General features: G+C 40.9%; 1 protein-coding gene across 2 annotated transcripts in view; it reads right to left on the reverse strand.

Annotated features, from left to right (window-relative positions):
- Nucleotides 1–4,894: 4,894 nt before the first annotated feature.
- The window catches only part of CABCOCO1 (ciliary associated calcium binding coiled-coil 1), a 54,259-nt gene continuing 41,795 nt past the window's right edge, over nucleotides 4,895–17,358 (reverse strand). For both annotated transcript variants that reach the window (XM_081005069.1, XM_081005070.1), the window contains exons 6-8: nucleotides 10,486–10,608; nucleotides 9,351–9,485; nucleotides 4,895–5,192 (exon numbers count right to left, since the gene is read on the reverse strand). In XM_081005069.1, the coding sequence (XP_080861195.1) occupies nucleotides 5,118–5,192; nucleotides 9,351–9,485; nucleotides 10,486–10,608 (333 nt within the window). In that variant the 3' untranslated portion in view covers nucleotides 4,895–5,117. The remainder of the gene's footprint in view (nucleotides 5,193–9,350; nucleotides 9,486–10,485; nucleotides 10,609–17,358) is intronic.

Genomic DNA, 17,358 nt, shown 5'->3' on the forward strand with positions numbered 1-17,358 from the left:
GTCAGGTTTGTATTGCGGATGAGAATCCCCTTATGACAGCGTTTACAATCTTGCGTCTATATTTGCCATTGCATGACGTGATTCTATCACTACCCACAGAGCTAATTTCCAACACAAATGAATAGCTCTCTCCTCCCAAAACCCTGGGCAGATTTGTTCCAGCTCTGCAATATGATTCCAAAGCCAAGGCCCGGTTTCCAAACTTGGTGCTGTATGTTTTAAGCTGATCTGTCAAAACTACAGTGGTTACAAGGAGGTATTGCAAACAATGCTGCTTGGTATTATATTAAGGAATGCTATGCATGGTATTTTGACTGTATTCCTTGAATTAGAAAAATAAGCAACCACTTCCTAGAAACAGGAATGTTTTGCAATGCAGAAACAGAGTTTGTGGTAGACCTTCGTTTGCAAACATCTGCCAAATCCCTCCTCCCTCCCCTGACCCATTAGCAGAAATGCGTTTATTATGGCGAGGATTGGGGGGGGGGGTCAATAAGGCTTGGGAAAAAGTGGTTTGTATGATCCACACCATGCATTTGGCAAGGGGGAGAACTGAGAACATTTCGCTGGAACTCAATCAAGGGACAAAATCATTCCCTGTGAGTAGTCTTGATAATTCTTGAATATTATGCTCTGGGGAAGATTATGAATCTGAGCATGAGGCAGACTGGAACATTTGGAGTTGATATCTACCAGATAGTACAAAGGAGAGGATTAGAAGGCGGAATTCTCATGTTTGCATACATAGATCTTTTATGACGAGTTGCACAATATAAAAGCCTTGCTCCGCAGAGATTTCATTCCAATTTTGACGGTATTGATTTTACAGCCTCTCCCATCTCAAGGAGCTTTTCCAATGGCTATCAATCATGACTTCTAAATAGAATTACCACATATAAAGGGTGGCTTTCCCTTAAATACAACATGCTGGAGAGGCTATGCTTGCAAGTGCCCAGAGGCAGCTTGTCGGCAGCTAGTAGTGGAAATGGCACGGTAGATTAGACGGTGCTTTGGTCTGATTCAGCAAAACAATCCTTATGTACGGAGGGCAGCATTGTGGACCCCAAAAGTGCTGTAAAATATCCAGATGAAAATTCAAGGTAGCTGAAATGCAACAGACGCGGCACCTCTTCAAGCTCACAACCGTCTTATTATCTTAACCTTGCTGCCTCTCTCACAAACAACGAAATAAGGTATTATAATAGTTTCATGTGGTAAAGTGTTGGTGCATCAGACTACAGATGGTGGAAATGACACATATTTGCTATCTGTGGTTTAATGTATGATTTCCAGCAATATTCTTTCCACAACCCTATCCAACCCCCTAGAAATAATGGGACTCATTATTTATATCTGGCGAAAAGATGTTATCGGGACGGGGGTTGGGGGAGCATCACAAGTGTACACATTTCATACTGCTTTTAGCTCTCTGGAATGGGAAAAAAAATCTAGTGTTAATTCCCAGTCTTGAGCTGTCCTGTCCTGCCTTGGCATGCAAATAGTAACAACCAGAGGGCACTATTGGGCAGTCATGATGGAACACTGAAAGTTGCCAGCTGTTAAAAGACAAATTGGTTTCTGGGAACACCAGCAGTGGCTCCTGCCTTCTCTCCCCCCACTCCAACTTAATTTAAACCCTCATTTAAAGTAAGTCTTTTGAGAAGCCCATTCACACATTATGGTGGGCAAACGTAGGCTTGCAACTCAAAATGCTCTTGATAGGGAACTGCACTCAAACTTGGCTCTCTGATGAATGTACCATAATTTATTTATTTTTGCGAGGGGTGGGATAGTTTACAAAACCTTACGTGCACACCAAAGAAACATCATGTGTGAATTGACCATGTGCAGGCAGCAATGTGCACCAAACTATTAAAAAATATTCTAGTAACCTGAAAGCAGACTTTACTGTATGGGACATTCTTGGCAATCACTGAATTTTAAAGTTAAGTGAATGCAAACTTTGTCCTGCTTTTAACGTTGAAAAAAAGGTATTAAAAATATAATATTAACAAAGAATCCATGTACTAGTGAGAAGAAGGGGGAAATCAGGTTAGTTTGGTGTACAGACATATTTTTATTATACGCTGAATTTACAAACAAAAAGAGCAAGTGGTGTCTGATTCCCAATGTCACACAGGTTATTTTATGCAGTAGAAAGAAGCTGCTTTGGCAGTCTGATTGTAAATGTTGGTTGGATGTAAACAATTGTTATACACATATTACCCATTATTGGAGTCTGCAATATTGTGCATGCCAGAAAGGTCACAGAGAGCTCAAAGCAACTTTTGCTTATAAAATCACTGCATTCAGTTAATAAATGATCAAAATTAAAATTATCTAAATAAGTTGATGGAACTCAAATTGGGCAAAACTGGAACAATTAGTATAATAGGGCAAATATTACCTAGACAAAAGCTCAGGCCATTGAAAAATCCATCAACTTTTGCTTTTCTTAGTTTCTCAGTTTTCTAGTTGTAAGTTCCGTTCTCCACATTAGCTGGTTACTTTCCCCCAAAATAATGAAAATTTGCTGATAACAATAACAATAACAATAACAATAACAATAATAACAACCTTAGCCTATCAGAAGTGTGGGCAGGAGTTTTTAAGCTTGGTCAAGACAACTTCCCCAAGTCTTAGTGTGGATGCAGAAAACATGATTAAATCTCCCCAGATGAGTCAACTGAGCATGTTCATTCTTGGGATAGGGACCTCGAATGGGGCACAAGGAAGGTATTCAAGGAAGCATAATAAGGCAATGGAAATAACAGGCTTCTTGCAGTCTCAGCCCCATCCGTCTTCACACTGACCAGATTAAGGCTGCATGGGCTTGGGGTCAAACTAACGGACCAAATCCAAACACTCGCAAACCATGAACTGGGAGACTATGGTTGCAAGCCATAAAAAACAAAACAAACCTTGTCCTTTTTTAGAGTAGTATGGCCTTCAAAGGAATGACAGTGGCACAAAAAGTGTGGAATTTCTGTTAGCTGTATACAGGACAGTATTTTGCATCATTAAGAAATACATATGGAACACTCATATTTGATATCCCTCTGCTCCATCAACCTGACGTAGCAGGTTGGGCTAGGGAACAACCTGATAAATTAGGAAATTCAGACAGCACAGTGGTACCTTGGTTGTTGAACGGCTTGGCTCCCAAACAAATCAGCTCCCGAACGCCGCAAACCCAGAAGTGAGTGTTCCGGCTTGCGAACGTTTTTCAGAAGCCAAATGTCCGACATGGCTTCCGCAGCTTCCGATTGAGTCCAGGAAGCTTCTGCTCCTAATCGGAAGCCGCACCTTGGTTTTCGAAGTTTCGGGTGTCGAATGGACTCCTGGAATGGATTAAGTTTGAGAACCACTGTAGCTCAGACTTAATAGTCTTGGATCATTTGGAATAGTTCATATTGGCAGGTTTATCACAAGGTGACTGCACTGGGATTTCTGCTGGCTCCAGCAGTGTGCAGTTCTTCAAGCAGGGCAACCTCATTGATCTCCCCACCCTTACCCCAGCCTCCTTAACCTGGAAGAGGTAGGTCATGCAGATGGGCAATTCTCTCATGTTGCCTCAGGCTTTCTTGGGTGCTCCATACAAAGTCCAAATGATGGCTCCTTCAGGGTGTTGGTCCCTCACAAGCCTTGGGACCCTGGCGAATGCCTAATCTTACTTACCAAATGAAACTGCAGCACCAAGCGGTGACTGGTAAGTCTGAATGAGTCATTAGGCACCAACCACCCTTGACACAACTTTTCAAAAGTGTCTCATTTGTGGCAAGCCATTAAAAGAGCAGCCAAATGGAGTCTACCTACATATCAATGAACCAGAAGGTACCCTTCTCTTCAATGTTACGTGTGCATTTATAATGCATTCTCATTTTCTTTCCAGCTGGTTTTTGTCCCTTGTTTCCATTTCCCATTAAGACCCTAATCAAGTCCCAAGTGTGCTTAATATAATCAACACAATTAAATTTTATTCACTTCAGTGGGCCTCTTATCATACAGGACTTGGGCATCACTTAGACAATTTTTAAGTGCACAGATGTCCAGCATATGTGTGAAGTCGAACAAATCAGCATCGTTGCACACTTATATAGCACTTTTTTCATCTTCAAAGTGTTTTATAGAGCTCCCAGGGCCTCCATAAAACCTGGGAGGTGGCAGGGGGTATCAGTTGATCTTCAGAGTTCGCTGAAGTAAATCAAAGTCAGGCCTAGTCCATAAAAAGACAAACATGGGCTTTGCATTATGATCTCAAGCATAGTGCATAACGGTCTGAATAGCTGGTAATATTGATTTAGGAGAGTCTGGCAATAGAAATGCTAAGAAATATTAAGAAAAGGACCGAAAATTAAACTTGCCAACAACATAATACTATTATACAGATATAGGCTATGGCTACATTTGCAATATTGCTTCATTGCCCTAACTGGCCTTGTTTGTACCTCCCAGACTAGTACAAACACTGGAACTTAACTATCCTTCAGATTTCTCTGGATTTTATGATAGGGTCCTTGTCTCAAAAAACAATGCTAAAAAAGCATATTTTATAATAAAAAATGTTTAGAAATGCACCCAGTGACATAAAGTATGGCTTTAAATAACATGTTCTCATTCTTTTTAAAACAGATAAATGAGAAATGGGACAGAATGGATTTATGACTGGCTACATGCAAAACTTACATGGGCCTGAAACAGACCGATCAATCCATCCCTAAGGGATGACGTAACTATTCTAGGTAAGAGGCTGCTTGTTTATGATCCCCCGAAAGGTTACAATATTTTTATGCCCTTGGATGTTCTGAATATCTTCCACCAATACACATATAGGGGAAAATTTCACAACCCTGATGACTCTCAGATACAAACAAACAAACAAACAAACACAACCTTCAACAGAGGAAAATTAAAGTTTAATTTTATTTATCTTTTCATAGAACACTCAAATAATATAAAAATAGATGTGCTATGGTAAAGAACAGTGCTTTCTGGATGATGAAACAGCGTCCCAATTACGCTGACTATAGGTAATAGAAACACATCACAGGGCTTGCTGTCCTGTGTTTTATATAGCAAGTGTAAGACACCACCATCCCTCTGCTTGCTCAGTTCTTTCAGGCCTTCTTCAGCTTGTCTATTCTTGCAGAATAGGCCTCTTGCTGCGTTTGTAGCCTTTCATTAATCTCAGTCTGTAAAGACAATTTTAAAGAAGAAGTAGATGTAACTGAGCTATCAGCTACTGCACATTGTCTTCATGGTTTCACTATAGCAAAGGCAGACATTATTCTTTGGACATCTTCCTGTTTTGCAGATGTTACGATGCCCCAGCCTGTACTTGCACAACAATACTTTATTTCATTGCTGTGTGCATAGTTCAATGCACTATATATGCTTGTCATGAACAGGAAGTGACAACCATCTCTCAATCCACCCGACCAGTAACCTTGCCTTCTCAGATGAATTTTACCAATAAATCTAAATTGGTGAGAGGAGGTGGAATCCTCTGGCATTTGAGTTATTTTCCATTCTCCCCTCCCTTCACAGCAGATGTTTAATCTTTAGAGCAGATCTATTGCACTTAAGAGTGCATTACTGGAAATGTAATGAAGCAATGTGCACAACAACAAGCTGGAACTACTTTATTAGATGTTGCTTGTCTCTCTCAACTAAAGCTTCATTGCAAATGAACATCATACAAACATGCAACAGAATGCTTGGATTTCGTTGCAGTATTCAGAACAATGTCACAAGGATGGCAACAAATATTCCTTGACAGTGATAGTATGTTTCTGCAACTTTCATTTTGTTTTGTTTCTGCAACTTTGTACAAATGCTGGCTGAATGTATCCATGGCCTTGGAATTTATGTAGCCTTTTAAATAGGTGGATGTGTGTATCTCTTTTGTAGGAAATGTATACTTTTGTGCATTCTGTAATTTCCTGTTTTTGTGGAGGGAATATGGTTGACAAAAGCAGCTCCCAAAGGGACAGAATACAACAGAAATGAAGGTTTCAAGAACTGTTTTTCTCTCTCTGCTACTTTAGACATAGTTTAAATGCATCTAAGAGTTAATACCAAATTCTCTGCTGAATTCAAAATGATGTTGTTGAAGTCTTGGTGAACTGGAACGGAATTTAGCTCAAAAATCACTTTGTGAAAGAGAACTAGTAGGCAATGTTTTAAATATGGCACAGGCATATTGTGGCCCATTTTAGCCAATTTTTGGTGGAAGGCCTCATGTATAATGGTTGCTGAGATTCTGACAAAAATGATGGACGAAAAAGGACCTTGTACTCACCCAGTTAAATACTTCTCATGTCTCTGAACATGAGTGCATAAGAACAGAATAATTTAACACAGATTAGTTATGCCTTCACTGTTAAGAGATCCTCAGGGTGCTCTTCTGATATTTAAGTTTGAAGCCCCATTGGTGGCCCCTAGGGATCCTAGTTAAAACCACACAGTATTTTTATAAGCCAAATTTGAAACAATTTGTTTCAGAGACAGTGTTAATAGCGAACCGCAACAAAAGATGTACACTAGGTTGTAAAATTGTTTTAATCGTTGGCTTTATGGATTGTGTAATGTTTGCACCCTGCTCTGGGTCCCTTTTTGGTGGCAGAAGATGCATCTTAAATAAAATGAATACAGATTAGAATCATATCATGTTCCTCATACGTGGCCCAGATTAATAAAATCCTCCAGAATAAAAAAGGAAGGAAGGGAGTGGGGGAGTTAGACAGTGGAACATAAAGACAAAAGGGCACCTTGAATTTGCCCCTAAGACGACATCCAAAATCCCTGAGGCTTGATGAGTATTCTCCTTGATTTTGGCAGGAGGGTTATCTGTTCAATCGGACAAAGACCCACTACAATGAAATGGTTCACGGCTATAGACAATACAGATGGATTTCCAGAGATTCACTTTTATAGCGATCACAGGATGAACTTCTCCTTCTCCTTATCATATGTGGGGATGCTGAGCAAGACAGCAGCTCCAGAAACAGGGCAAAAAGCAAATGGCTCACACAGGATGAAGAGAGCAGGGAGAAGGAGAGATGAGAAAAGAGCTATAGCTGGGCCATAGAAGCAGAGAGTCTTACACTTAACATTTTTAAAATACTGCAATCCTATGCATGGCTAAGCACCACTGAGTTCAATGCTACCACTCCCCAGTAAGTGCAAACAGGATAGCAGCTTAATTGTTCCAAGTCTAAAACTGGTTCCAAAAAGATATGAAGCCTCGTGAGAAACAAGGCGGGGGTGGGGGCAAAGAGAGAGAGAGAGACAGTCCTTGTATTGGGATTAAACCACAAGATATTCAAGTAATGGCAGGCACTAGATAGATACACATCAAAATAACCAAATCTTATTTTGCCCACTGACACATTTTTGCAAATTGCCGACATGCAAATAAAAATACCTACATTGCTTTATTTTAAATGTATCTTTTGGGGGGCTGTCTGACTTTTCACAATAGTGCCGGGGGCAGAAGATGGGGAGGAAGGGAGAAAGAAGAGGCCCATCCTAAAGGCATGTGTTTATAGAGATTTTATTAAGTACCCCTGATTTGCGTTAGAGGGAACTGTTGGTTGCAAATCCACTGAAGAGAACTGTGTTTCTTCTATACAATTATTGAAAAAGAGGACAAACATGTGAGGTTAGCTTGACTGTCCTTCAACTGTTTCCTAGTGCTGCATGAGAGGGCAAGAATGCAAACGTCTTTATATGACACAGTAGACTTACAAACCAAGGAAGTCGTATGATGGTTATTCCTGAAGCTGAATATGCAGACTCTCGCAGAATGGTACTATCTAACCTAGACCTACACACCTTACAATGTATCATGTTGGATGCTGCCTGCTACCTATGGAGGGCACTTCTCCATATATAGGCTTTTCAGCTTTTCCTGCCCAGCTAGGACAAAAAAATAGCAGTGGGTGAGCTGTTGTGTACTTGGTAGGCCACAACACATGGCTGGTGGGGTTTGTTAAAGCTTTGTAGGTCCTACTCTGCGCAGTCCTGATTTGCCTTGTTCTTCTGTCCTTGCATCTGCCAAACAATAAACTAACGACTGAAACAAACCACACACCAACCTTTAGTCTTGTTTATTTTCTATATTGGAAAATTGTATGCTGCTGCATGAAACACACTTTTCACCCTATGCATTATTATCTAGCATTCCACTCCAGCCCTTTCTTCTGGAATTGCTATTCTTTGTTCACTTACTTTTTGTAGAGAATCCAGGGGACACCACTGCCAAATCCTCGCTGTTATGTATTGTCCTCCGGCATATTTTATGATTTGTAACTTTTGAAAACGTTTTTAGCAATAAAATGCAACGGCAGCACCAGCCTGCCCACTGGGGACAGACAAAGCACTATTCCAGCTTTCCTGAGTTCCTGTGCCTTTAATTAAAGGTTTCAAGTTTGTAGGACCTGCCTGTTGTGTCACTTCCTGTTGATTGCAGCTAGGGATTAGTGATTAACAGGCTCTTAATGGCCCTGGGAAATGCCTGTCTTTAATTGCTCCATTTTCAGTTTCTGTTTCTATGCAGAGTATTATCCGAAGGCTTTAATTACTGAGTTTCTCATGTTAATTTTTTCTTTTCATGTTTAATAGTAAAATGGCATTATTATTTTTTCCAAAAATTCAGGTCAACAAGTCACTAAAACTCTGCCTATGGCATGAACAGGAACTGATATTGGAGCAATTAAGAGACTAATCCCCAGAAGCTATCAGCACAAAACAATGAAAAGGCCAAATCCTGCAGACAGGAACTTTTAACTAATGTTAGAAAGTGTCTCTGATGAATGTGGCTAACTTGTGGGTAAGCGTTATACAAGGATCATAATATAGGACCTCTATTTTAATTCTGCTTCCAGCTAATTACGGAAAAGAAACATCCCAGCAATCCAAAAGGGCTTGAGTGCAGAAGCAATTCCAAATAATTTAGGCATTGCTTGGATTACAGAAATAGTATATTTCTAAGGTCAATGGGCAGGGACTAAATAATATGAACAAAAAATGCTTTGGTTTTGGAACGGACTTCCAGAATGGATTAAGTTTGAGAACCAAGGTACCACTGTATTGTACTTGAGTCTATAATGAGCTGTGTGCAGGATCCTGCATCAATGCACATTTCTGTATGCATCATGCATACAGAATAAAAGCAGCAAAGAATCTTGTGGCACCCTGAAGACTAACACATTTATTATGGCATAAGGTTTCACAAACCAATGGACTGTAGTCCACAAAATTCTTTGCAGTAAGAAACTTTTTAAGTCACAAGATCCTTTGTTGTGTTTTGCTGCAACAGAGTGCTATCGCCACCCCTCCGAAAATACCTGAATACCGCTGAGCATTTCACACGTGATCTGGCCCAGTACCATCTGAACGTCCTCGATGGTGTAACCTGTCAAAGGATCCACAATGGTTTCGGCTTCAGCCTCCTCTTCCAGAGGAACGCCTCCCTCCATTTCCTAACAGGGTGGAAGGAAATCTTAGATGAAAGGTGTTCGTTTCGGCATCATATGCAAAAGCGGCATTGCTGTACAGTATTGGCGTAAAAGAGGTAACTTGGGAGGTTGTTTTGGCCTAGCCAGTGGACGGAAGGCTGTCACATTACTTAAGAAACTGAGCAGAAGAGCAGAGCCTCAAAGCTAGCAAGTGCCTTGCTACCAGCTGGTATAGTAGATGCAGAGGTCACCAGCTATTTTGGGCCCATGGGCTTCTACAAACCAGAGAAATTGTGATGAGCACCATCACACGCCACCTTTTCTATTATCTACCAGGTTTGTTTTTTTTAGTGTGCAGTTGGACACAAAATGTGCAGCTGATAATCTTAGCCATGTCCTTGTAAATTGGTGACAAAGCATTTGATCTCATCCTGCAAAATCATGGCGCGCACAAACTCAACGAACGCAGTGCCCAACATTTCATCAATGAAAACAGATTTATTTGCAGTACTGCTTTCTTAGAGGAGTGCCACAAACACAACCCAAAAGCAGAATACTACTTCCAAGTCTGATTTCAGCTGGGGGGGGGGACTCTGTGGGTGCTGGGTTTCCATGGGAACCACACTGGGGACCTCTGTAACAGAGGAAACAAATTCTCATCTTAAAGTGGGTGTAATTATAAACTGCATTTAATTATGCCTGCTTCTGCAGAGGAAGTAAAATATATGCAATACACCAGCTCCTCTTGAATTTTTTGGATAGCTCAGTTGATTAGAACATGGTGCTGGTAACACCAAGATTGCAGGTTTGACCCTCGTAAGGGACAGTTGCATATTCCTGCATTACAGGAAGTTGGACTAAATGATCCTCAAGGTCTTTCCAGTTCTATAATTCTATGCTTCTGTGTTAGAAGACCAGCAAAATTTATATGGCGGCAGTTCCCAAAAGCCTCACCTTGATGGATAATTAAGGAGCATATCATTTCCTTGACCAAGATAGCTTTAATGGGAAAATTCTCCTTTACCTTAGTTGCATCCTCTTCACCTGGGATCTGTGCTATAAATTTGGAATATATATCGTTTGCCAAACCTTCTTCCAAAGGAGCAGGGAAAGGGCTATCAGCGGGCTTGACCAGTTCTACAACATTCTGTTTGGAAAACAAAACGAAAAAGCTTATACAACAAAGATGTATTTAATGCTCATAATACGCTGATGGGTTTTTCAACACACTTTAGGCTGTTAACCAAAAACACTTTTTGTTACTCTCCCAAGTACTCTGAACTGGGCAGTTTCCTGTCATCCTTTCCGGATCTGTATTTAATTTCTAGTCGTATGTTTTTTCCAGGGGTCCTCCTTAAAGCTGAAAAAGCATTCATCTGTCAGCAGATGCTGAATTCTGTTCAATTACTTAGCATGGAATATTACACCATTAGAAGGACCTGTGATTATGGATATCACTACCGTTTAATATATATACATTATAGAAAAGGACTGCCCTTATCAGGGCATAGTTTTATTAGTTTATAAAAGAGTGGTTTTCAATTCCTGGTCTGCAGAATGATGCTAGAGCCCAAACTGCTGGCGTGCAGTACATAAACCAACACAACTTTTTTGCTACTACTGTGCTGCTCTTGTAGCACAAGATAGCTGCCCTTTCATTGCCAGGCCAGTGATTTGTGGCCGACAATCTTTTCCTGTACTCGGAAGGAAGATTAAAAAAATAAAAATAAAGGAAAAAAGAAAACCTGAAAGATTCTCTCCTGTAAAGCAAAGAAAAGCTGACTGGCTATAAGGGCGAAAAAACAGCTTTTCCAATCACTTGCTGCTGGGCTGGAAAAAGCTGGCTAGACAAGGGTCCCCAATGTGGTGCTTTGGGGGCCTCAGGCTCCTAGCCCCCCAATTCTTTTTTATATTAGGGGGCTTGAGACTGTTGGATGGGTAGGGTTGCATTTTTGGTGTGTTTGTGCAACTGGCCTACTTTATTTTCTTATGTTTTGTTTGGGGAGTTTGTGCAGTGTTTTGCCTGCTGTTGGCAGGGAGGGGGTTCTGAGCACTCCCAATTTTTCTTTTGCGAAATGGGCATTTCGTGGTGCCCATGGCAGTTTCTTAAGTTTTCAGATCTGCTGCTAGGATCAAAAGGGTTGGGACTCCCAGGCTATATTATTGAATGCCTTTACGACGCACTACAAATGCATTACTGGCCATTCAGAATTTCAAAATTATTCAAGCCTTAGCCATTAAGATGTTTGCATGTATACACATGTCTTTACAGTGACCTGTATACCTACAGTGGCTCTCCCTGCATTTTCTCTGCTGCTGTCGCCCTTTCAAACAGCCAATTATACTGACATTATCCCAGAACTAGCTGCTTTTGTGAGTCACAACAGCCCTAACATTTAGACAATAGCTTTTTTAAAAAATGCAACTGCAAACAGAGAATTAAAATGAAGTATTTTCTTTAGTAACAGAGGTTTTTGAGCTGAACTATGCTTTGAAGCCAGAATGTAGTGATCTAAAAAGCGTTATTTGGCTCAGTCCTTCCTAAATTTTGCATTCTTAACAAGTCCAGGGGAAAATCAGAATGAATGAATTGTGAAGAGAGCCCAGAGCCAAATGTATTTAAATGAATCCTTCTGATGCAATACTTTCCTTTAAAAAAATACAATTAAGCCTTTGTGTTTCTTTTAAACAAAACCTCATGTATACGATTACCAATGATTATGCAGTAAAATCTATTTAAAAATAGAGGAGACAAGGTCAGTACTATAATCCTCTTTTTAAAGTTGCAATTTTTCCAAGGAAAAAATTTACAGCTTTCTTAAGAATGTAGAATAAAGGCGTTTTGCTTCTACAGGCTTCAAGGGAATTAGGTCCACAAATGAATTTAAATTTAAAAAAACCGGATTGTTATTTTTTCTAAGTTACAGAACATTTACATTTTCTTAGAATGTTTTTCACTTCCCTATGCAATGTGTCATCTTTGAATTACAAAAAAGTTTAAAAAGAATAAAGTAGTGATTATGCAAACCTATGTCTTGTAACGATTTGGCATTCTACAAAGTCAGATCCTCCGCAGTTTGACTGCAGCGATGCAAAAGGATTTTGAACCAGGACTCTATAAGGCACTCTGGCTAGGTACATATTAATGGCTTGAAACATGGTGAGGTAGCCCCTGCAGCCCAAGACACTTTCTTATATTGCTATATGGACCAGAGAGGGGGCAGGGATGTCTTCACCCGATGCCCCAAACATGATTTGTTTCCCACGCTGAACTTCACTACGGCTGTTAACTGCGCATGCGCACTGGCTGCCTGAAATGTGCACACCTCTGCTTAATTGAGGCTTCTGTTTTCTAATTGGATGGAAGCTGGTTTGAAGGAAAGTCCATCAAACAAGAGTGTTTCTCATCATCACCATCTCAATTTATTACCCACCTGTTACCTTGAGGTAGGCTATGAAAACCGCATGAAGAACGCTGTGTGTGCAACCCAACTTTTCTAGAAGTGCCCTCCCTCGTCATGTACCGTATTTTTCGCTCTATAAAGACGCACTTTCCCCCTCCTAAAAAGTAAGGGGAAATGTGTGTGCGTCTTATGGAGCAAATGCAGGCGGGAGGCTCTGCTCAGCGTTCCCTTTAAAGAGCCGTGTGGAGCGTGTGTGCGGCTCTTGGGGGCTTTGCTTGGGGAAAAGCCCCCAAGAGCCGCACACACACTCCGTGCGCTCTTTAAATGGAGCACGGCTCTTGGGGGAGCCTTAGCAGTGCGCAGCCTCTTCCGGGCAGGGGATGAAGGCTCCCCTTGCCAGGGAGAGGCTGCACGCGGCTATCCCATAAGCCAGGACAGCCAGCGGGATCGCTGCGCTGTGATCCCACTAGCTGTCCTGGCTTCTGGGATTTAAAATTTCTTGTTTTCCTCTTCCAAAACTAGGTGCATCTTATGGTCTTATAGGTGCGTCTTATGGTGCGTCTTATAGAGCGAAAATACGGTACCTGTCAACCCACCCCTGAAATCTGGGAAAACGTCTTAAGAACCTTTCAAAGCAGAACAGCAGTCAAGTTGCTGCCGAGAACCCTGGCGTGTGCCTAAAGTGGGTTCTTTAGCGTGCAGCCTTGCAGTCTAAAAGTTAGCCTCCAAATATGCTTTCAATTTTCATTGGGGGGGGGGAATAGGAAGTGGTACAACAGATCCACTTCCCACCATGTGTTTGCCATATGCTGTTTGTGGTTGACGTCCAGCAGCTTTGCTTTTTTTTTTTTTTTAACAAAAGTGTGCAAGACGGCAACATTAAAACGGCATAAATAATAACAAATATTCCGGAGAACGAATGGAAAGGGGTTGCTAAGAAGGCCTAAGGAATGAGTTGCGCAGATGTGGTAGTTATTACAAAATTAACATTGTGCAATCTACCAGTATAAAACTCCACGTCCCCCCAGATGCTTTGCTACTTAAGTTCTCTTAATATGAAAATTATTGCACCGTTTATCTATACATAAGGTACAGTTACTGCTGTATAAATGGAGAGCTGATTGGTGGAAAAACATTTAATATTATACAAATGGCTCCATAGCATTAGCCACGGCACAGAATGCCTGCTCATGTAATATTACAGAGATGAAAGTCAGCTATTTATTTGTGACAGTTAATTCCAACCGCAGGAGACTCCAGCAGCATTTTTCTTTGCAGAAGAAGAAAAAGCTACCTATTCTACTTGAGCAATAACTGGAAATGAGGAGTGAAGAAGAAGAAGAAGAAGAGTTTGGATTTGATATCCCGCTTTATCACTACCCGAAGGAGTCTCAAAGCGGCTAACATTCTCCTTTCCCTTCCTCCCCCACAACAAACACTCTGTGAGGTGAGTGGGGCTGAGAGACTTCAAAGAAGTGTGACTGGCCCAAGGTCACCCAGCAGCTGCATGTGGAGGAGCGGAGACGCGAACCCGGTTCCCCAGATTGCGAGTCTATCGCTCTTAACCACTACACCACACTGGCTCTCAGCAAGGGCAGAATGTTTTACTAATATGCCTCCAGAAAATCAGAATCTATCATCTAATACTGCTTAATTTTTCATTAAAAATAGTGGATATTTGCAGCACAAGCTCCCCTCATTCCTCTCTCCTCAATCCCCCCACCCATGTTTACATCCATATTGTGAACACATTATTAATGAAATGTTCAAACAGCAGGGATGACATTAGAACCGTGGTGATAAAATCTAGCCATACCTCTCCAAATATTTAATCACATTTTAGGAGTTATATCCTTGTCTTAGAGTTTGGGCCAAACCAGAATCACACTGAATTTCTATTTCTCCTCTCTTTTTTTGCTTGCCATGTCCACAAAATTCTCTACCACGTATGGGACACAAACATACCATAGGCATAGCCAAACATGTCTCATTTCTCAGAACTGACACAGGCAAGCTTGTAAAGTGAATCACTTAGCTAAGTTAAGGAAGCCTAAAGCTCACTCAATACTCTCATCTTTAGCTGTGCATTTCAGGTTTGGGGAATAAAAAGAGCACACATTAGATGTGCCTGTGCTTGTTTAACTGAAGAGTAAAGTGCTATGACTAATAGGTTACAAAGGAGTTGTTTGTGTAATATTAAAATCTGCTCTTGTTCTGTAGACAGAAAGCATGTTATTCCCTGAATTGAACTGTATCTTAGATTCATGTCCAAATTTTGCCTCCTATCGATTGACTCCAGATGGTACTCCTTGGCTGAGGTCCAAATAATTGCATAACTTGAGCCTTCCAAACACATCGCCATCATGTTTTGAAGCTGCTTTCAAAACAGTGAAAGCTAGAAACTTGTTAAAAGGGAAAATGAGATCTCCAGGACTTAGGTGATAGCTTGTGAGGCCACAAAAAATATGACTGAGCCATGTTTTGTATTGATTAAAAAAACATTTTTATAGGGCCTTTCAAAGCAAAAGCAGTACAAAAATACTTTTAATAAGGCAGTTTGCAAGTAAAAGCCACAAAACAATAAAAACATCAAACACTATTAATTAAAAGAACAGGCCAAAACCTTCTTATTTCAATATTTAAAAAAAATCAGCCAAAGTTAAAACTACAGTTCATAAAATGTAGATGGGCAGCATTATTCAATTAAAAACAGAATAAAGTATCCAGGTCTTTAGGGTTCATTTAAAAACAGAGAATGAGGCACGGGACCAAACTATCCAAAATGTATAAAACGAGATCTAACACTTGCTGGAGGTGTAAACAGGCAGAAGGGACACTGCTTCACATGTGGTGGGGTTGCCTGGGAACCTGATGGACACATCTGGAAGACACCATCCCCTTCATCCAGCTGTGGGGCCTATGGGCCATCTGTTATTCCTCCTGGGATGGTGTTTTATATACAGTGCACCCTGGCTTTCCCTGTCCTTCTAATAAATATTAAAATATCTGCATAAAGCTACTTTACAAGTATGAAGCATATATTGGACAGCAAAACATTTTAATGGCAGAATTATACTGACAATCTAGGAAGCTGTGCATCACTTTAGCAGCAACTTGGCCTCAAGGACATGAGATTCATCTGAAACGCAGTAATCTATACTAATGAATATCAACATGGAATTTTTAAATGATGTTTAGCAGCAGCACAATGCTTTATGGTTTCAGCTCCTCTACATTTAATCCACAAATTGCTGACAGAAAACACACAAATATTTCCCGTTAGATTCAAACTATTAAACAGTTTTGAAACACTCTCCCGCAGGTCAACATAGATAATTTTCTTGTTACACCAATGAATGCTGCTGATTTGTCTACTTAGTCAACCAGTCAGAGTACTATTGGCAGAAAACAACCAATTCCCATGTACATATTGACACCTCAGTTTTTAAAAAATGCATGACGCAACATAAAATAAGGTCCAAATAACTGAGATACGTCAGTTATCAGTTCCCTCCTCACTTATCAAATTTCACAACCCTTATCCCATGTAGATCAACACCATGGCTGCCTTATGCTAGCATTTTTCATCTCACTTTCCCCTGAAGAATATTCTACCTTCTAGGGCCTCCCAATCCAACATCAGCCGTATGCTCTACAGGTGAGCATGCAGGGATCTCTGCAAGAGGCATACGTGCTAATCTCAGCACTGGCAGCTGATGTGGAATAAAGCAAAATCTCTGACCAGGCACATGTAGCCATAAAAAGATGGAGGCCACAAGTATTTTTTCCTTTTTTAAAAACACAATAAAAAAAGGTAAAGGGACCCCTGACCATTAGGTCCAGTCGTGGCCGACTTTGGGGTTGTGGCGCTCATCTTGCTTTATTGGCTGAGGGAGCCGGCGTACAGCTTTCGGGTCATGTGGCCAGCATGACTAAGCGTGGCAAGTAAACATAGAGAAGCGAGTACTTCATGAGAGTGCCCAATGACTGGCTGTCAAGTATAACAAAGCACTCCGCAAGGAGCAGAAAACAGACTGGACCCCTATCCAGATAAACCAGCCCCCTCCACAATACTAGATGGGATGTTGGTAGGAGGGGGACAGACTGACAAGTTGTAGATTTTTGTTGAGGGAGAACAGAACGGCAAACCAACTTTCTGAAAATAGGGCCACCTGCCCCTTCCCAGGGAACTCTGGGAATTGTAGCTCTGTGATGAGAATAAGGATCTCCTAAAAACTCTTGGCACCTATAACCAAGGATATTTTGCAAGGGGGGTGGGCAGGGAGCTATGGCTGTTTAATTGGTATCATACTGCTTTAAATGTACAGCGCCGAGGTAGCCTAAATGACTAACAGTGTGAAAAAATACTTAGTGTTGCCCTACAATACTCTATAAAACACATCTTTCTCCATCACCCCGTGTTTCAAAAGTCATTTCCAGTTACCTCATATCTCTTTGTGGAAGAGCTGTCACAGAGTGAATGCATTAGAGAC

Source organism: Podarcis pityusensis (genome assembly GCF_964106645.2).
Source record: "Podarcis pityusensis genome assembly, chromosome: 5".
Lineage (NCBI taxonomy): Eukaryota > Metazoa > Chordata > Lepidosauria > Squamata > Lacertidae > Podarcis > Podarcis pityusensis.